The following is a 21,977-nucleotide window of genomic DNA, read 5'->3' as shown; positions in this document are numbered from 1 at the left end:
AACTTGCCTAATTCTACAGGGGATAATCCCCTCTCCACTTATCTTGCCTTATCTGGGTTCATAGTATCATAGTGCTTAGGGTCAGAAGAGACCTAAACAGATCATCAGGTCTGACCCCCTGCCCCAGGCAGGAGCAGGTGCCAGAGTCATATCACCCCAGCCAAATGTCTGTCCAGCCTCCTCTTGAAGACCCACAAGGTAGGAGATAGCACCACCTCACTTTGGAGCCCATTCCAGAGCCTGGCAGCCCTAACTGTAAAGTAATGTCTCCTGATGTCCAGCCTGAACCTTCTCTCTAACAATCTGTGGCCATTATTCCTAGTAACCCCGGGTGGTGCCTAGTAACCCTGGGTTCTTTCATAGTGAAGTCTTTCAGAGGCACAATACCACCCATCTTCTTGAGCCAAATTTGAGCAGGTCAGTTGCTGTGGCTAACAGATACTTTTCAGTGAGTGCATCTACACGAGACACTTAATGCTCAGTAGACTAATTCTACTGCACAATAGTGCATCATGGCAAAAGCCGTGCTAATGCACAGTAGAATTAGTCTACTGCACATTAAGCGTCATGAAAAGAACATGTGCCGTTTCTACTGCGCAGTATCACCAGATATTGCACGTTTAGTTAATACCTCATATTGGAGGTACTAAACTTAATGCATAGCAGCAACGGTGCATTAATGCATGTGTGGATACACCCAGTGATATATTAACTTTGAATATTAGGGTGTTACAAAACATATTAAGGCTTTTTTCTTGAGGGGAAAAAAATCCTCCAAACTACAAAATATAAAGGCATTTTCTCTTAACCAAATGATGCAAAATTAGAGGTATAACTTCATTTAAATTTTTCCTTTCTTCTTGAAATGTTCTTCAGATTTTTTGAAATGTTTAAGAATTGTTAATTAACAACATTATAAGGCAAGACTTATTCCAGTAATACTATGGATAGATGCGAAATTGAATCTTACCATTTGGGTTTGCTGCTGTTATGTATCATAGAACTGTGGTTGCTTTTAACAAGGTAATGTTAAGAACTGTGCTATACATTCATTTGTTTCAGCTAATATTACCTAGGAATTTTCTGACTTCAGCCTTGTAATATTCCACTATTAATTACTGTTTAGTCAGAATCACTTTCATTTATAAGCATCTTCTCTTTCATCTGCTGGCCAATATTGTTCTGGTATATCATAACAAGCTTTCTTGAAATCAAGGAATTTCATAGATAATTATACCCATAAATCATCCTTTTTAATTCATTAAAACTATTCTATGTGAATCAGAAAATACAGGCCCCTTTTGTAAGATCCAGAATGACCATCCTTCATTAAGGCACACTTTCTTGACTCCCTTATTACCTCTTTTGGTTAATACTTTTTAGTGCTTTTCCTATTACAAAAATCAAACTTATTCTGATATAGCATTATACCTTAAGGAAGCCGAGCAATTTGGCACTTAGTCCAAATGGCACTGAGAGATGATTTTACTTTTCTCGACAGAAAAATATGCCTGTCATTTATTATTCTGCATTAGAACCGGAATTCAATAATCATTCAGGGCCAAGCAGTCAGGCAGAGGTCTGCTTCTTTCAGGGTCCAAGTTATAACTGAGAATCATCTGTGTATTGTGCAGAGGCTTATGTTACAGACATTATAATAACAAGTAGCATAATGAAGGAGGAGCAGCTGGGGCCCCCTAGAGGCACAAAACAAAAGTAGCTGTCACTATGCTAGCAGCAGCACAGCCAATGGTGTTGCCCTATGTATGGCTGCTGCCCAGGGTTTCATAGTTTCATAGCTGGTAGGGTCGGAAGGGACCTAAGCAGGTCATCAAGTCCGACCCCCTGCCATGGGCAGGAAAGAATGCTGGGGTCAAATAACCCCAGCAAGGTGTTCATCTAGCCTCCTTTTGAAGACCCCCAGGGTAGGAGCGAGCACCACTTACCTTGGAAGTTGGTTCCAGCTCCTAGCCTCCCTGACTGTGAAGTAGTTCCTACGGATGTCTAGCCTGAACCTACTCTCAGTCAGCTTATGGCCGTTATTCCTTGTTACTCCCAGTAGTGCTTGGGGGAACAGGGACTCTCCCATTGCCTGTTGGTCCCCCTTGGCAAGTTTGTAGATGGCCACCAGATCCCCTCTCAGCCTTCTCTTGTGGAGGCTGAACAGGTTCAGGTCCCATAGTCTCTCCTCATAGGGCCTACCCTGCTGCCCCCTGATAATATGAGTAGCCCTCCTCTGGACCCTCTGGATGCTAGTCACATCCCTCCTGAAGTGTGGCGCCCAGAACTGGACGCAGTGCTCCAACTGCGGCCTGACCAGTGTCGCATAGAGGGGGAGGATCACCTCCTTGGACCTGCTCGTGATGCATCTATGGATGCATGACAAGGTGTGGTTAGCCTTCCTGACTGCATTCCCACATTGGGGGCCCATGTTCATCTTGGAATCAATAGTGACTCCAAGATCCTTTTCTGCCTCCGTGCTGACAAGAAGGGAGTTCCCCAGCCTGTAGGTATGCTGCTGGTTTTTCCTTCCCAGGTGCAATACCTTGCACTTGTCCATATTGAAACCCATCCTATTTTCATCCACCCACCTCTGTAACCTGTCCAGATCTAGTTGTAGCCTGCCCCTCTCTTCTAGTGTGCTCACTTTTCCCCACATTATAGTGTCATCTGAGAACTTGAACAAGGTGTTTTTCAACCCCTCATCCAAGTCGCCGATGAAGATATTGAACGGTGGGGGCCTGAGGACCGAGCCCTGGGGAACCCCACTGCCCACGTCCCTGCAGGTCAAAAATTACCTGTCCACCACCATTCTCTGGGTGCGGCCCGTCAGCTAATTTGCGACCCATCTGACTGTGTAGGTGTCAACACCACAGTTTCCTAATTTTTTAATGAAGATGGGGTGAGAGATGGTGTCAAAGGCCTTCCTAAAGTCCAGAAAGACTATGTCCACCACGACACCTGCATCCAGGACTTTTATGACCTGGTTGTAGAAGGCAACCAGGTTGGTCTGACAGCACCTGCCTCTAATGAACCCATGCTGATTGCCTCTAAGCATAATCTCCCCTGCTGGTCCCTGGCAGATGTGCTCCTTGATAATTTTCTCAAAGAGCTTTCCCAGGACTGAGGTAAGCCTAACAGGCCTATAGTTTCCTAGGTCCTCTTTCCTCCCTTTTTTGAAAATGGGGACCATACTGGCCCTTTTCCAGTCCTCTGGCACCTCACCAGAGCACCATGAGCGCTCGTAAAGCTGTGCCAGGGGTCCCGCAATGACCTCTGCCAGTTCCCTCAGCACTCTGGGATGGAGATCATCGGGACCTGCTGATTTGAACATGTCTAGTCCCTCCAGAAGTTCCCTGACTAGGTCCTCACTGACCCTGGGCCTGGCTGTGCCTCCCCTGGGGCCGTCCAGCTTCCCAGTGGGGGGGATGTCCCTGTCCCTGCTCAGAAAAATGGAAGAAAAGAAACTGTTAAAGAGATTAGCTTTGTCGCCTGGTGCTACCACCAGATTACAAGCATGTCCTGCACAGGCCCCACGTTACTGGGTACCTTCTTTTTACCCGCTATGTATTTAAAAGACTTCTTATTATCCTTGATCTGGGTCACTAGTCCCAGTTCCATCTCTGTCTTAGCCTTCCTAACAGTCCCCCTACAATCTCGAGCAATGGAGGTATACTCCTCCTTGGTGAAGGCCTCTCCCTTCCATTGGATGTACACATCCTTTTTGGCTTTGAGATGTTCCTGGATGCTTTTGGTGAGCCATGGGGGCTTTTGAGCACTCTTGCCCCCTTTGATCTACATGGGGATTGTCACACTTTGGGCTTGGAGGATCATCTCCTTAAGGAACAACCACTCCTCTTGGACTCCCAACTCCCCTCCCCTCTGGGACCTCAGTGCCACCCTGACTAGTCTGCTTACCTCATTGAAATCTGCCCTCCTGAAGTCCAGGCCTGCTGCCTTGCTGTAGGCCTTTGACACACTGCGCTGGATGGTGAACTCCAGTAGGCGATGATTGCTATCGCCCAGGTGGTCGAGCACCCACAGTCCCTTCACCAGGTCATTACCTGTGGCCAGGACCAGGTCCAACATGTCATTTCCCGTGGTGGGACTGTGCACCTCCTGGGTTAGATGGAGGTCCTGTAATTTGGCTAGGAACCTATATCCTGTAAAGGAGGGATCGTGTAGATAAAAGGGGCGGGGGTGTAGCTCTCTATGTTGAGGAAAGCTACACGTCCCTGCAAGCCGATATTGGCGACCAGGGTGGACGACTGGAGACCCTCTGGGTTAAAATCCGTGGGGAACACGGCACAGGGGACACAATGGTGGGAGTCTACTACAGACCTCCCACCCAAAGTCCTGAGCTTGACCAGGAGTTTGCCCAGGAACTGGCTGAGGCGGCATGCTCCAGGACCATGGTTGTCATGGGTGACTTCAATTACCCGGACATCTTGTGGGAGGATCGCTCAGCAAAATCTGAGCGGTTGCAAAGCTTCCTCTCGTGCGTGGATGACCTCTACCTGACTCAAGAAGTCTATGGGCCAACGAGAGGCAAAGCGCTGCTCAACCTGGTACTGGCTACTGGGGATGGCCTAGTTGGTGACCTAGTGATCGATGAGAAGCTGGGTGAAAGCGACCACGAGCTGATCACCTTCACCATCTGCCGAAAAGCTGGCAAGTCAGTCAGCAACACGGAAGTCCTTGACTTCAGGAAAGCCGACTTTGACAAGCTCAGGAGGTTTGTCAGTGAGGCTCTAAGGGACCATGACCATGGGGAGAGGGGAGTTCAAGAAGAGTGGTTGCTCCTCAAGGGAGTGATCCGCAATGCACAAACTAAGTCTATTCCATCTCGGAGGAAAGGCAGCAAGAGGGCACAGCAGCCCCCCCTGGCTCTTCAGGGATCTAACAGACCTCCTGAGGCTAAAAAGAAAGGCCTACAAAGGATGAAGAACGGGATTCACCTCCAAGGAGGAATATTCTGCACTGGTCCGGTCCTGCAGGGAGCAAACCAGGAAAGCCAAGGCTGCAACTGAACTCCAACTAGCTTTGAGTATCAAGGACAATAAAAAGTCCTTTTTCAGATATGTGGGGAGCCGGAGGAAAAGCAGGGGCAACATTGGACCCCTGCTGAACCAGATGGGGCAACTGACAACTGACGCCCAGGAAAAAGCCAACCTATTAAATAGGTACTTTGCGTCAGTCTTTCATCAGGCCCATGGGACGCCCATGCCTGCTACGGGACGGGGAAGTCCGGGTGAGGGTGACCCCCTGCCCTCCATTAATGCTGACTTCGTGAAGGAACATCTTGAGAAGCTGGATACCTTCAATTCAGATGGCCCTGAAAATCTTCACCCCAGGGTACTCAAGGAGCTGGCAAGCATCATAGCCCAGCCTCTAGCACAGATCTTTGAAAACTCTTGGCGCTCTGGTGTAGTGCCCGAAGACTGGAAGAAGGCCAATGTGGTTCCTATCTTCAAGAAAGGGAGGAAAGTGGATCCAGCTAACTATTGGCCCATTAGCCTGACTTCTATCCCGGGGAAGATCTTAGAAAAGTTTATTAAAGAGGCCATCCTTAATGGACTGGCCGACACCAACATCTTAAGGGATAGCCAGCATGGGTTTGTTGCGGGTAGGTCTTGCTTGACCAATCTCATTTCCTTTTATGACCAGGTGACCTATCACCTGGACAAGGGAGAAGAGATTGATGTCATATATCTTGACTTCAAAAAAGCCTTCGATCTAGTTTCCCGTGATCACCTCTTGGAGAAACTGGCCAGTTGTCGCCTTGGGTCCTCCATGATCCACTGGCTGGAAAATTGGCTCCGTGGTCGGACCCAGAGGGTAGTAATTGATGGAAGTCACTCATCATGGTGTCCTGTGACCAGTGGGGTCCCCCAAGGCTCTGTCCTTGGACCCATACTGTTCAACTTCTTCATTAATGATGTGGACACTGGAGTCAGAAGCGGACTGGCCAAGTTCACCAATGACACCAAACTTTGTGGCAAAGCATCCACACCAGAAGACAGGCGGGTGATCCAGGCTGACCTGGACAGGCTCAGCAAGTGGGCGGACGAGAATCTGATGATGTTCAACGCCGATAAATGCAAGGTTCTCTACCTTGGGAAGAAAAACCCGCAGCATCCTTATAGGCTCAGCAGTGCTATGTTGGCTAGCACTAAGGAAGAAAGAGACTTGGGGTCATCATTGACCACAAGATGAACATGAGCCTGCAGTGCGATGCTGTGGCTAGTAAAGCGACCAAAACGCTGGCTTGCATCCATAGATGCTTCTCAAGCAAATCCCGGGACGTCATTCTCCCCTTGTACTCGGCCTTGGTGAGGCCGCAGCTGGAGTACTGCGTCCAGTTTTGGGCTCCACAATTCAGAAAGGATGTGGAGAAGCTTGAGAGAGTCCAGAGAAGAGCCACGCGCATGATCAGAGGTCAGGGAAGCAGACCCTATGATGACAGGCTGAGAGCCCTGGGGCTCTTTAGCCTGGAAAAGTGCAGGCTCAGGGGTGATCTGATGGCCACCTATAAGTTTATTAGGGGTGACCACCAGTATCTGGGGGAACATTTGTTCACTAGAGTGCCCCAAGGGATGATGACTAGGTTGAATGGTCATAAACTACTACAAGACCGTTTCAGGCTGGACATAAGGAAGAACTTCTTTACTGGCCGAGCCCCCTAGGTCTGGAACAGCCTGCCATCGGAGGTGGTTCAAGCGCCTACATTGAACACCTTCAAGAGCAAACTGGATGCTTATCTTGCTGGGATCCTATGACCCCAGCTGACTTCCTGCCTTTTGGGCAGGGGGCTGGACTCGATTTTCCGTGGTCCCTTCCAGCCCTAATGTCTATGAAATCTATGAAATGTGAGTAGTCAGACCTGGCTGACTGCTCTTCCCAGCAGATGTCCAGGTAGTTTAGGTCACCCATGATGACCACGTCCCTTGACTTGACTGCCTCCGTGAGCTGACCAGAGAATTTCCGGTCCAGCTCTTCCCCCTAGTTAGGTGACCTATAGTAGACCCCCACCGTTAGCTCCCTTTCCCCTGACCCCCTTATATTCTGACCCAGAGCACCTCCATCTGCCCTACCTCAGACCCAGTGCTGTTTGCAGAGGATGTGTATTGCTCTTTGACGTAGAGCGCCACACCCTGACCTTTCCTCCCCGTTCTATCCTGCCTATACAGCCTATAGCCCTTGATGTTTACCTCCCAGTCGTGCATTGGATCCCACCAAGTTTCAGTGAGCCCCACTATGTCTGGGTTTGTGTTAGCTAGCAGGAGGGCAAGTTCCTCCTACTTGTTCCCCATACTGCAAGCATTAGTGTAGAGGCATTTAAGGCCTCCTGAGGGTGTATGCAGCTTCCCCCCAATCCCAGGATTATCTAGGGCCCTGTCTCTTACCTGGGTATTTCTTGTGTTTGTCGCCTGTCTTGACTGGGCTGTTCTTGAAGGTGTCTTCTGGTTTGGTGTTCTGTGGCTCCCTTGGTCCTCTGCCTCCCCCTCCCCCTCCCCCAATGAGCCTAGTTTAAAGCCTGCCAGAGGAGATCAGCCAACCTGAAAGAGAACACACGCTTACTTTTGGGGGAGAGGTGGAGCCCATCCCACCCGAGCATGTCTCTTGTTTTGAAGTGTGGGTCGTGGTCCAGAAAGCCGAAGCCTGCTGTGAGACACCATTCCCAAAGCCGCAAGTTGATGTCCCAGATGCAGGTCTCATGGCGTCTTCCACTTCTGCTCACTGGAAGGATCAATGAGAAGACAACCTGTGCCCCTATCTCCTTGCTCCCCAGAGCTTGGTAGTCCTTCATCAGGCTATCTGGACTGTTCCTGGCTGCATCATTAGTGCCCACATGGATTAGGATCATGGAGTAGTAATCAGTGGGCCGAATGAGGGCTGGGATCATTTCTGTCATGTTCTGAATCTGCGCTCCGGGCAGACAGTAAACCTCGTGTGTCATGGGATCTTGGTGACAGATGGGACCCTCTGTTCCTCTCAGGATGAAGTCACCTATGATGAGTACCCGGCATCTCTTCTTCCAGGTCAACTTGCCTCCTTCAGTCCATTCTGTGCGTGGAGTGACCTCCTCAGCAGAGGTTTTCTTCTCACCTTCCTCTTCCTCCAGTGTCACCAGGGCCTCATACCTGTTCCCCAGCTGAACTGGGGAAGCTGGTACTGTGCCACCGTGAGGGTGCTCAAGGGCCCAGTTTACCTCTTGACAATCGCTATTAAAAACTTAATGACAATTAAAAAATAATTAACATGCTTCAGAACTTCAGATATTTAAGGAGAAATTTTTAGTTTTTCCTAGAGGTGCTGGGTGCTTTTGGATGAACCTCCCCTGAGCTGTTAACACCAGTCATACCAGGTGTTGATAAGTCCATACATTCCAATTGAGTCATGGCCTTAGGAATATTTCAGTATGTTGTCCTGATTGCCTGCCTGAGATCTTCTCAGGAAAGATGCTTGACTCAGTGTCTCCTACAATTTGGGGAAGATGCCATCTATTCTTCCAGTGTACCTACCCATCTGCATTGATAACCTCATACAGATGCGAGGCTACTTCTTATGACATCAGTACTATATGCTACCATTGTTTTCCATAGGGGATATGTGCAGCACCATTTTCACAAAGTAGTAGCAGCTCCTGGGGTAGACTCAATCATGTTGAGGATTTTTGCTTTGCCTTATAAGCCTCTTTATACAGCTGTAGGGTCTCACGGACTCTAGCATCAGTTTCTAATAGAATGGGCATTCTTCTTTTCAGTTTTCTGCTGAACCAAATGTCATTAAATGACAAACTATTCTTTGTTCACTGACTTCTGTGATTTGCTATTGCTATTTAGAGATCAGAGTCTTACTCCGCATTCCTTTTTTAATAAATGCTTTAATTATTGTAACAAAGTATTCCACCAGTCTGTAAGATTGGTGATAATGTGGGCTAACAGTTACATGTCTGAACTTGTACTTCACTGTACACTGTTTAAACCCCTTCTCACTAAACCGTGGATCCACGTCAGACATTCTGATGTAAGGTATATCATATCTAGAAAGAATGGATTTTGTATGTAAGATTGTTCAGCTGTAGTATCTTCAAGTAAGGTTACCTCAGGGAAGCCTTAAACAAGTAAATGCCATCTTTGCTCTCAGTATACCTACTTTGCTTTAGGGAGCCAATAACATGGGCTGTTAAACTTTATTTCATCTATGATTTTTCTTTTAAATGTGAAAACTTTGAATAATTTCCTGAATGTCACTCTTCATTTTAAACCCACATAAAATGTCTCTGAGCCTTCTTAGATTTTTAAATTTCTAAATTAATTTAATATATCCTTTTAAATATATTTTTCTGTAGCATCTTCAAAATTATCATTGTAGTGCCTTTAAATAAAAACCAATCTATTATTTAAAGTTTTCTCTTAGACCGATCATAGGGCTGTGGATATGCTATCACAGCCATTCTGTGCTAATAGCCTCGCTTAGTTCTTTCAGTGTCTCATCCTTAGCAGTAGCTCTGGCAATTACAGTCCGCATTTCATCTGATAATAGATAGGTTGTTTTCTTTTTTTTTAAATCAGAATTACAGGATATAATCTAGCTCTTGACTTTGTTGCATTGTATTTTGTCAAACACTGTAGAAAGTAGAGTGTATCTATGATAATATTCGTACTGCACATTGTATTTATAGCTGAAAAATCTCTGTATTTGTGTTGGTCGGTTAAAGATGCTTTCTGCAATGTCCAATTTCAGTTAACAGTTCTCATTAATAAAAACATGAATTATTTTTATAATTCAATGCCTCTCTCTATTTGAATATACTGGCATTCAGTTTTTATTAGCACCTTTAATGTATAAACCACTGGTGTTCAGTTTTCACTGTGAGGATTGCAATAATGTACTTTTTAGCTTTGCACTGACTGTCATAGTGCCTGATGATTTGGCCTCTTTAATTAAGTCCTTGAGTTTCTCTAACTCGGAGATTTATATTGTATGTCCTTTGAACATATTTTCACAATAGCTCTTTTCGGTTAAGATTTGGGCAACTGTATTAGGCACATTGTTTCCCTACACAGTTCACTGTTGTATCCCTTTCTCATCTTGGGACATGAATGTTGGTGACTGCATCATCCTTACTGTGTGATCTGTGTGAACATCTCATTGCATCTTAGATATCTTATTTTTCATAGTTTCATAGTTGGTAGGATCGGAAGGGACCTGAGCAGATCATCAAGTCCGAGTCCCTGCCATGGGCAGGAAAGAATGCTGGGGTCAAACAACCCTGGCTAGGTGATTACCCAGCCTCTTTTTGAAGATCCCCAGGGTAGGAGCGAGCACCACTTACCTTGGAAGTTGGTTCCAGCTCCTAGCCGCCCTGACTGTGAAGTAGTGCCTCCTGATGTTTAGTCTGAACCTACTCCGAGTTAGCTTATGGCCGTTATTCCTTGTTCCTCCCGGTAGTGCTTGGGGGAACAGGGACTCTCCCATTGCCTGCTGGTCCCCCTTGGCCAGTTTGTAGATGGCCACCAGATACCCTCTCAGCCTTCTCTTATGGAAGCTGAACAGGTTAAGGTCCCGTAGCCTCTCCTTGTAGGGCCTGCCCTGCTGCCCCTTGATCATGCAAGTGGCCCTCCTCTGGACCCTCTCAATGCTGGCCACATCCTTCCTGAAGTGCGGCACCCAAAACTGGACACCAGTTTTGTTTGTTTAGTTTTAGCCCAGCAGCTTCTTGTCTTTCTAAAGCTGCCCAGAGCTTGTCATGCTTTTCTCTAGTTTTTTTCCAAATCAAAAAATTATCTATGTTGACCTTAAAATCCTCTATACATGTTGGCAAAACATCTTTGGTGCTAAACGTAACCTAAATGGCAGCCTGGGACACTAAGTTGCCCAAAAAGGGCATTGACTTTACACAAATGTGTACTCAGTTTTTCTGCATATACTCAGTTTTATATATATATATATATATATATATATATATATCTATCTATCTATCTATCAACTTCAGAGCAATGTATTGTAAGAAATACAACTACCTTTGAATACTGGGGCCCAGTATTTGCAGATATAAAGTGCTAATTGAGCCTTCCCCAGTTTCCCTCAACATCTCTACACAGTTTAAACTCTGGTGGTGGTTTTACTTACTCTATTCTTCCACTGCCATTGAGCTGAGACCACTGCTATTCAACACAACAATGGGTTCCAACTGGCTCATTCCAGAGCCTCTGAAAGGTAGAGCTCTTCAAATTCCTTTTGTATCGCTGAGTTTTTGGTTGTAGCCATGTTAGTCTATGGACATAGGCAGGCAAGATTATTTGAGTAGATGTGATATCTTTTATTAGACCAACTGAGTAGTTGGGAAAGAGTTCTTAGCAAGCTTTTGGGTGCAGTCACCCTTCTTCAGGTATAGCTGGCTGCTTCTAGCCTTTTTGGATATCATTGTTTCTGTTATTTTTCTCAGTCTGCATTTAAGGAGGATTCATAGAGTCATAGATGTTAGGGCTGGAAGGGACCTCAATAGATCATTGAGTCAGACCCCCTGCATAGGCAGGAAAGAGTGCTGGGTTCAGATGACCCCAGCCAGATGCCTATCTAACCTCCTCTTAAAGACCCCCAGGGTAGGGGAGAGCACTACCTCCCTTGGGAGCCCATTCCAGATTTTGGCCACTCTAACTGTGAAGAAGTTCTTCCTAATGTCTGGTCTAAATCTGCTCTCTGCTAGCTTATGGCCATTATTTCTCATGATCCTCAGGGGTGCCTTGGTGAGCAGAGCCTCACCAATTCCCTTCTGCGCCCCCATGATGAATTTATAGGCAGCCACAAGGTTGCCTCTCTCAACCTTCTCTTGCGGAGGCTGAAGAGGTCCAGGTGCACTAGTCTGTCCTTGTAGGGCTTGGCCTGCAAGCCCTTAAACATACGAGTGGCCCTTTTCTGGACCCTCTCCAGGTTATCCACATCTCTCTTGAAGTGCAGCGCCCAAAACTGGACACAGTATTCCAGCTGCGGTCTGACCAGCGCCTGATAGAGGGGAAGTATCACCTCCTTGGTTCTGTTTGTCATGCACCTGCTGATGCACGACAAAGTGCAGTTAGCTTTGCTGATAACTTGGTCACACTGACGACTCATGTTCATCTTGGAGTCCACTACGACTCCGAGATCCCTTTCCCCTTCCGTGCTACCGAGAAGGTTATTTCCTAGGCAGTAGGTGTCCTGGACATTTTTCTTCCCTAGGTGCAGCACTTTGCATTTCTTCTTGTTAAATTGTGTTCTATTGTCTTCTTCCCATTTGTCCAACCTGTCCAGGTCTGCCTGTAGTTGTTCCCTGCCCTCCGGTGTGTCTACTTCTCCCCACAGTTTTGAGGAGGATGAATTAATACTCAAAGGCTGACTTTCAGTATTAATACTGAATTAATACAGACTTTGAATTAATAATGAAAGGTTGACTACAGTTATCCATACTTTATTTTCTTGGGACTAGATTACTGTAATGTGACCTACATAGAGCCACATCTGAAATCTATTCAGAAATTCAGCTGCTGCCCAATACAGCAAGGAGTTAATGTTCCTTCACATCAGTAACTAACTGCCTATACCAGGGGTGACCAACACCCAACCCATGGGGTTTCTGAAGGGGGATGGGAATTTGGGGCAGGGTGAGCAGGTGTGGGGCCTGCCGCTAAAATCTGGGTATCAAGTCCTATTGGGGCATGGAATGGCAAGCAATGTCTCTGTTAATCCCTGGGGTTTTCTGAGCCAACACACCTGTGTCTGGATCTGGCCTTCAAGGAGCCAAATGGCATAACTAGGTCAGGGTGATGAGCAGAATATAAGAACTGATGTAGGGGAGATACTTGCTGAAGTCAGTGGAGAGTCTCATGGACTTCAGTAGGCCCTGGATCTGGCAATACATTCTTATAGAAGCACAGGGAGTTGTGGCATCATGCATGAAATATAAAAATGCCCAGATGAAGAAGAAAACAGAGAGCTATCTAAATGGTAATGTGTAAATCTTCCTGCGTACGTCTATACAAGAGGATGATGCCTGTGTACTTTTTTTAAAAAGCAGCACTAAGCGGCAGACATTTAAAAATTTTTGATCCTTTGCTTTATTTTCAGCCTGTTCAATTTTAAACTCCTCTCTTGAGTAACATATTTCTTTTTAGAAGCTTTCTTTTCTCCATCTATAGGAGAGTAAAAAGGAAATAATTGAATGATAAGATGTATTAAAAATAACTGAAAAATGTAGGTTGTTGGCAGTTTTGGAGATTCTGTTTTTTGTAATGTTTTCCCTTCCTTACTTTGAACCCAGTTTTATGCCCTTACATTCACAAGTAGCACTGTTCATTTGAAAATGGTATTCAGGAACTCCTTATTATGAGTAAAGGTGTCACAATCTGACACTTTATACTCCTTATAATCTTCCAATTCTTGGTCCTTCATACCCTGCATATAAGCATGTTTTACTGTCCATTGCTTGTTCCATTCTTTACCCAGTCTCCTTCTGTTGTGGCACCAACTTGTTCTCTCGCACATCCAACTCCTTAGCATGTGTGAATTTCTCTCTCTGCACAGGATTATTTGCTGTCAGTAACCTACTCATATGCAACATGTCCCCATCCTGGGCCTCCATTTCTTCCAGTTCAGCAGCTTGTATGAATCAGCTCTGACAATAAACTCTCTTGGAATTCTGCTGCTTCCAGCAGGCCAGTACATCTTCAGCCATCTAGCAACTCACTTGGAAGTGATCTCATCAGTTTCAGCTCATCATCATTCTCCAGATTGTGAATGGAGAATAGTAATTTATTACTGACTTTTTAAAAACATAACTTTAATTCTTGGAACTGAATGAACTATAGATAGATGCTTATCATATTCTATAATAATAAAAACAGTTTTTTTGAGACGGACCAAGTGACCTTGTTCGGGGTGATTTGTTTGGCTTTGTTGCTGTTGTTTGTATGATTTGTTTTTTTTTGTGAGGGGAAAAAATAAAGAAGAAAGGGGGTGCTTTGTTTCATTATCCTACAATTTGGGACTGGTACAAAGTAAACCTACAGTTTATTCATATAGGGAGAAAGTAATTATAGTAGCAATTAAATGCTAAGAATTTCACAATAGGAACATGGCTTCTGCGGTGATTGCCTTAAATACTGTTAGTGTATCTGACTGTAGAGTAGTTTCATTAAGCAATTACACATCCTGACCTTTCCCTTTTTGTGTTCTGTAGATCATCAATTCAGTGGTACTGCTGATTCTCCTGAGTGCCCTGACTGATCCTGACCAGTACCACTTAACAAGTGCTGAATTAGGAGGAGAATTTGAATTTATGGATGATGCCAGTAAGTACAAAACATTTGTTAGCATTCATCAGTTATTTCTTTTCATGAAACTGCTGTGTTTTAGGCAGGTATTGTAATAGTGAGGTCTCTTAAATATTGCTTCAATGCCGTATTCAAGCAATTATACTTTCATTTTGAACAGCATATCTACAACACAACCCCCCCCCCAAATTGAAGCCTGCTAGTTACTCTTTCAGCAATCTCATCTAATTGACCATTAATTGAAGAGTCACACAGACTAAGCTCCCCTGCACATCTAAAACAAAACTGAAATGGTACTGAGACTTATTTTCCAGGCTGTGTGGGGAAAAGCTTTCAGTACCATTGACTGTGATGGAGCTGTTCAGAAAATAAGGAGAGAATTAGAGTCCATAGGTAGGGACTTACTCAAATCCCTCATGGGTGCAGCAGGGGAAGGGGGGCTGCCAGCACGAAGGGGAGCCCAAGAGGGGTGCCCCTTCCCCTCACAGCTGATTGGCTAAGAGGGCTGCCTGTCATGTGGCTCCTTCCCCTACCACTGGTGGCGAGAGGTGGGGCTGCATGATAGGCAACCTTTTCAGCCAGTCAGTGGCAAGGGGCAGGGCCATATGACAGACAGCCCTTGCAACCAATCAGCAGTAAGGGGTGGGCCACAGGGCCTCTTGGCCAATCAGGGGCATGGGGAGCCACCTTAATAAGCCCATGAAACTGGCAGCTGGTCCCACAATCTGCCCATGAAATCAGCCAGCTGCCTTCTCGATTTAGAGTAGACCGCGATCCATAGGCTTTCAATACAGCATGTTAATTAGTGTTGAAACACAGCTAAATTAAAACAATATGAATGCTATTGATTCTGAAATCATACACCTACCTAATACCACATTTTTTTGCAAACCAACTCCCAAATAAGAGGGAGACTTTGTTTTTGGAAGGTAGAATGTAGAAAAAAGATTTTTCCAGAGTCATGGCTGACTGTGTGACTTGGGGGTTTGTTACACATTACACTGTGAACCGCACAAATGTTGATCGGTGTTAGTGCTAGCTTGAGTTTGGAGCAGTCACACATGAGGCCAGCATGGGTCTGGAGGACCAAAAGGTAAGAATACCCCTCTCCCATTCCAGGTTTCCCCACTGCCCTTCCCCTGCCTTCCCCTACTTACTTGTGGCTGCCCATGCTGTCTGTCTCAGGGGAGCAAGCAAGGAAGGGTTAACCTGCCTGCCTGGCCATTGCTGTTAGGCTGATGCCCTTCTCTAGGCTGAGCCTGTCCAGAGGGCAGCAACAACAGCTGCCAGGCAGGCAGGTTAACCTTTCCCTGCCTGCTCCCTGGGACAGACAGTGTGAGCAGCCATAAATAAGCAGGTGTAGGGGGCAGTGGGCAGGGATCTGAGGTGCTGGGGAGAGTGAGGGAAGCAGTGGGTTCAATCTGGCTGGTGGGTTGTTTACATTGATGTGTAGTGTAGAGTGGCTACACTTTAATGTAATCCAAGCTGGATAACACAGATCAGAGATAATCCTGCCTTGGAGTGGTGTAACTTTAAGCTGCATAACAAGTGCTTAAAACTAGTTTCTGGTGTTAGTGTGAAGACAATCCAGAAGTTAAAAGCTCCAGGAGCCACTCAAAATTACAGTGTAATAAGGCCCAGAGTAAGTCCCCCTGGAAACAGAATGTCCAGGAAGTGTGGCATTCCAGGAGACAATCCAGGGAAGGTATCAGGAACTTCCTGGTTTGTCAGGACAGCTACAAAACTAGGCCCTACCCTTTTGCAGGCATGGTACAATTTACTTCCTTATTGTAAATAGTTCTTTATTTGAGTTCCTATCAATAATAAAGTGTTTTTTTCCACAATGCAAGCCTCATCAAGATATTACAGACTGCACGCAGCAGCTCACTTGCTGTAAATCAGCTCAATTGCTCCTTCTGGTACAAGCTTCAGTGCTCAGCCAATAGCAACTATGGCTGTGGAAGGGTTAACACAGAACCCTGCCCCTTCTCCAGAGAGAAACAAGAGCTATCATGGTAGCCACTAAAGGACAGTATTGGCCTACTTCTCTTCCTCTCTGTTTCTATTCCAGTGAAAAAAATCAGCTTCCCCATTTAGAGAGATGGACATGAACTTTCGAGGGGCTGATTTGGGGGAACTGGTTATGTGGTATGAAAGCAAATATACACATATTTATGTGCAAATATGCACATACATATGCACATGTACCCATATAGTATAATTTGTATATGTATATTGTAATGGATACATATAATATACATGGAGTTATGTTTGTATAACAGATCTAAAAGTCCGCAGATACTTTCCATATGACCATAATATCTAACAGATGGCACATAATTAACTTATTAGTGATAACACTGGGCTGCCTTCATCTCCCAGTAAAGGCTTTAGCAAAATTTCCATGGAATTCCTCAAAAGTAGGATCCAAATCCGTGTGTCTTACCAACCTTCTATATACTTATGACAGAAAACTTTTTCCCCCCTCTATTAATATTTCGAGGAGAGGGGGTTTCTCATTGATTTTTAAATAACTAGTGCAAAATCTTTTTACCTTCATTGATATGTATTAGGGTTGTGTGAAACTTTGGGTGCAGGTTCGATTCAGAGGAGATTTGGCTTAATTCGGCGACCGAATCTCTGGATCCAAATCGAATTGGAAGACCAATAAAAAGGTCTGAATCAATTCGGAAAAGATTTGGAGACCTTCGGAAATTTGGGCAGTCCCCACTCACTGCCACAGGGAGCTGGTCCCGGACTCCGTGCCTGTAAGTAGGGGGTTGGAGGGAGCTGGGGGAGGGGACCATGGGGTGACCCTTGCTAGGCTGCATCTCCTACATGCTCTCCCAGCCCCCCTGAGTGCCCTCTGACCCCCGCCCGCTCTCCCAGCCCTGTCGACGGCTGCCCTGCCTGGCCCCAGCGTCCTGGCTCTTTTTTTTAAAGCCCCATACTCAACTGCTGCTACCAGGTGAGGGTGATCCCTGCTGCCCCCTACTACCCTGTGCTGCACAGGGGTCTCTGCCATGAGCCCTCCAACCCCCACCCACTTTCCCAGCCCTGTTGATAGCTGCCCTGCCCAGCTCCAGCTCCAGTTCCAGCTCCTGGGTTTTTTTTTTGGTTTTTTTTTTAGAGCCAGAATGCTGGGGTGGTGCAGGACAGCCATTGACAAGGCTGGGAGAGCAGGCAGGGGATGGGACCAAATCTCTGAATCGGATTCATTTGAATTGATGCGGGACAGTTATTTGAAACACCAACTTGAATCACTGTCCCCCAAATCGGCCAAATCCAAATTGAATACTAGCCACTTCACACAGGCCTAATACATATCAATTTAAAAAAAAAACACCAACGTCCATGTATCCATAGTTCTACAGGTATATTCCTGCTGATTTATAAAAAAATTCACTGGACTTTCATGATAAGGATTAACTGCAATCAACAGTTTCCCTGCAGTCGGAAGGGGGTGCAGGGGGCTTGTTTCATACCATTTCTATACCTCGTCCTGTCTGCTCAGAGTGCCTATAGTAAAAGTCCTAGGTTCTTGCCTGTCTTTCTGTTAAAGTCCTTTGAATCTTTCTGTTGACTTAATAATAGCAGGAACAGACTCCTTTATGGTCTGACAAATAGCTGGCATTGAGGTCGGTAGATGTCACTTTGAATTACATGTCAAAATGATGCTTAGTTTTGCATATTTTTTATTCTCTCTAATTGGAAGACACTTGCATCTCCAAATCTTTTTAGGTAATTGGCTTTAAGAAAGTAATGGCTATCATATATGCAGATAGAACCGTAGCTGAAATTGACATATTAAAACTGACTGCCTTGTCCTAATTCTCAGAGATTAACCTTGGTAATGACTGTCTGTCAGTGTGGGTTTTATATAGCTGACATCAGAGGCCTGCCGTACTGGAGGTTTTAAAATAGTAATTCTGTTTTGTAATGCTGTATCTGTCAGATCAAGTGTGTTTAAGATTTCCATCTAGATCTGAAAATTGTAGTTTTGTGTGTTATTAGGTCTTCTGAAGTGAACCCTAAAAGATTAAAAGGGTGGTTCATGGACCAGGTGATTCACATCCATTTGAGAATGACTAACTGTGAAATGCTCCCTAATTATGAATAAGCTCCTGAATTTTTGTTTCATTCCATTCTTTTGCTTAGTTGATTTTCATGCTTTCTTCAGTAAGAGCTTCTAAATTAGTCCCCTGGCCACTAAAATTGTTTCCTGTTTGCTGGTTAGAGAGATTTTATTATAATTTATGATGGATTTTTCAAATCTCACTAAACATTTTCTTTTTGCGATTACATGCCACGCAAAGTTTCATGTTAATATTCTTATCATTCTCTGCACTTTTTGTTGTCTTCTGCAGAAGAAATATGTTTCATATATATGCATGTTTTATAGACTGCTGATTTCTTATGTGCAACTGAGCATTCAGAGTATAAATTTATGAATGATAAAATGTATGACCTCACTTTCTGCTGGATTGCAACCAGCTTTCGTGAGTAAAATGTTGCATCCCAAAGTTATTGCCTGTGAATGTGTGAGCTGACAAATGAATATTGACAAAAATATTAATAGAGCTCTAGCTACTCAGATTTGAGACCAGTCTTATGATAGCAACAAACTCAGGAACAAGTTATTGGTGCAGAACTGTTATTTCCCTCCTGCCTTCAACAATAGGGGCTGTGTCTGAAAATTAAGCCTTAAAATATCAGATTAAAACAAATCTATTCCCTTTTATTGATTGCAGAATAAAGTCTTGCTTCAGTGAAATAATTTGAATTTTGCAGTTATTGTTCATGGATCTGAAACTTTACATATGTGTAATTGCGAGTAGATCTAGCTTATGGACAGCTTTCAAATTTTCAATACAGTTATTGGGAGAGTTGCTACCACACATTAAACATCCTGTGTAAATGCTAAACTCAGTGAATAGAGAAAGTGTTAATAAACAGTGGGATTGTTAAGGATGATTCCCATAATGCTGCTGGAGGGTTTGAAATGACTGTGACATCATACACAATAAGTTTTTCCCCATCAAGTACTGGAGAGGCTGGTGAAATATTGTTTTCTCCTTTTGCTCTGAAGAGAGAAACTAGCCAAAAAAACTGCCAAGCCAAGGATGTCTGATAAGATAGCAAACTGGAAGGATATCACAGGGTAGGCTTGGCAGTCTCGTCCACCCATACATCCCTGAGCTGAAAGTAACTGGCACAAACTCTGTCCTATACTCTGCGGTTGCATTTGAGCTAATCATTTGAATTTGGTGAGCCCCAGAACCTTAAAGAGTTTCCAGTCCTTAGGGTCCATTGGAACAGAATAGTTTGCAAAGTAGAACCACAACAAGAAAAATTGCAGACATGAGATCTGCTGTGTAAGTATTTTGATGTTCAAAGGACTGATGACTTGTATGAAGGAACTGGAGGAGTAAGCTGTAAATAAACCTAAAATTATACAGGGTTTTGTGTGCTTGAGACCCCTGCTCAAATTGTCAGTTACATGTACCAAAACCTGGACACATTCATATTGTGATTCTAAGTACATGATTATACTTGTAACTATTAATAAGGTATGAATTATTATTTTTATTTATTTATTACCTACGTAATGGCATAGATGTGCTCTCTGTGTTACAAAGCATATAAAGACTAAGCATATAAAGCTCTATTAGCAATTCACCTTTAACTTCAGTGGGGGAAGTGTAAGAGACCTGGAATCTTTTGTACTGAAATGCATATAAATCTAAGTTGGAATAAGAACAGCACGAGATGCCTATGCAAGAGTGGGGTTGTAGGGAGACAGAGTGAAAACAGGGTGGATGTGAAGTTCTTTTATAATGTAATGCATGCAACCAGATTTACTCAGTTTTTAAAAAATGCATAAGAAAAGCTTGGATTAATTGGAATTGTTTAATCTGAAGAAGAGAAGTCTAAGAGGAGATCTGATAACAGCCTTTAAATACAAAAATGGTTATTACAAAGAGGGTGGTAATGAATTGTTTTATGTCCACCTAGACAGAACAAGAAGTATCCATCTTAAATTATACCGAGACTGTGATATAGGTTGCATACTAGGAAGAACTTTCTGACTTTAAAGCGTGGTTAAGTACTGGAACAGATTGCCTAGAGAGGTTGTGGAATATCTGTCACTAGAAGTTTTTAAGTGCAGGTTAGATAACCTTTTGTCTGGGATTGTTTAGACAAGGATGATACTGTCTTGAGCAGGTGGTTGTACTAGGTGACCTCCTGAATTCCCTCCAGCTTACTTTCATATGATGTACATTAAATTGTATAAGCAAATCTATACATATAAATATTTGTAAAGGGTGATATAACTGAAATTACAGTTAGTTTTAAACAGTAATATTAGCTGGAATAAGTAATCAGAATTGGCTTAAAGAGGAAAATTTCCTTCTCTTTTGCTTAACAATTTCTCTTCCCTCTTTTCCTGTGTGGTGGTGGGGGAATGCTATTGGTGAGTGGTCTTGAGTAGCTTTATAGCAGTAATCCTGTCCTGACTGGGGCAACAAAATAAAAGACCCAGCCAGAGAGTTCATACAGACCTCTTAGAACTGGAGGGAGGTGGCAGTGCCTATGATAAAGTAATCCTTCATGAGCTGGGGGAGTGGCTAGGTTGGGATAAATAAAGTTAGGTGAGTAGGCTAAGCTGTCTGAGTATCACAGGCTGCTGATCAGCAGCTTGAATCTCTGCCACAGTAGTTATGAGCCAGGGATTTCATAGATTTCATAGACATTTGGGCTGGAAGGGGCCCCGGAGAATCTAAGTCCAGCCCCCTGCCCCAGGAGCAGAAAGTCAGCAGGGATCATAGGATCCCAGCATGATAAACATCCAAGCGTGTCTTGAAGGCGTTCAATGTGGGTGTTTGAACTACCTCCAGCAGGAGTCTATACCAAACCTTGGGGGCTCGGACAGTAAAGAAGTTCTTCCTTATGTCCAGCCTGAATTGGTCGCAGAGCAGTTTATGACTGTTCGATCTTGTCTTGAGGCACTCTGGTGAATAGTCATTCCCCCAGATCCTGGTGAACACCCCTGATAAACTTGTAGGTGGCCACCAGATCACCCCTGAGCCTGCGTTTTTCCAGGCTGAAGAGTCCATGGCTCTCAGCCTCTCATCATAAGGTCTGTTTTCTTGACCTCTGATCATGCACCTGGCTCTCCTCTGGACTCTCAAGCTCCTCCATAACCTTTTTGAATTGTTGGGCCCAAAACTGGATGCAGTACTCCAGCTGCAGCCTCACTAAGGCCGAGTACAATGGGAGAATGACATCCCGGGATTTGCTTGAGAAGCATCTATAAATGCAGGCCAGTGTTTTGCTCGCTTTACTAGTCACAGCATCACATTGCAGGCTCATGTTCATCTTATGGTCAATCATGATCCTCAAGTCCCTTTCATCTGTAGTACTAACCAGCATAGCACTGCCAAGCCTATAAGCATGCCATGAGTTTTTCCTCCCAAGGGGGAGAACCTTACATTTTTCGGTGTTAAACGCCATCAGGTTTTCATCCGCCCATATCATGAGCCTGTCAAGGTCTGCCTGGATCACCCTCCTGTCCTCAGGTGTGGATGCTTTACCCCAGAGTTTGGTGTTGTTGGCGAACTTGGCCAATCCACGTCTGACACCAATGTCTATATCATTGAT

The 21,977-nt window shown here is 44.6% G+C and overlaps 1 protein-coding gene across 3 annotated transcripts in view; it reads left to right on the top strand.

Annotated features, from left to right (window-relative positions):
• Positions 1-21,977, top strand: part of LAPTM4B (lysosomal protein transmembrane 4 beta) — a 112,724-nt gene that overhangs the window by 13,425 nt on the left and 77,322 nt on the right. For all 3 annotated transcript variants that reach the window (XR_002092870.2, XM_006273235.3, XM_059723857.1), the window contains exon 2: positions 14,222-14,333. Coding sequence is in view for 2 of the 3 variants with exons in the window: in XM_006273235.3 (XP_006273297.1) it covers positions 14,222-14,333 (112 nt within the window). In the remaining variant the exon portion in view is untranslated. The remainder of the gene's footprint in view (positions 1-14,221; positions 14,334-21,977) is intronic.

Source organism: Alligator mississippiensis, chromosome 3 (genome assembly GCF_030867095.1).
Source record: "Alligator mississippiensis isolate rAllMis1 chromosome 3, rAllMis1, whole genome shotgun sequence".
In the NCBI taxonomy this organism is placed as follows: Eukaryota; Metazoa; Chordata; order Crocodylia; family Alligatoridae; genus Alligator; species Alligator mississippiensis.
This window is presented reverse-complemented; position numbering and strand designations above follow the sequence as displayed.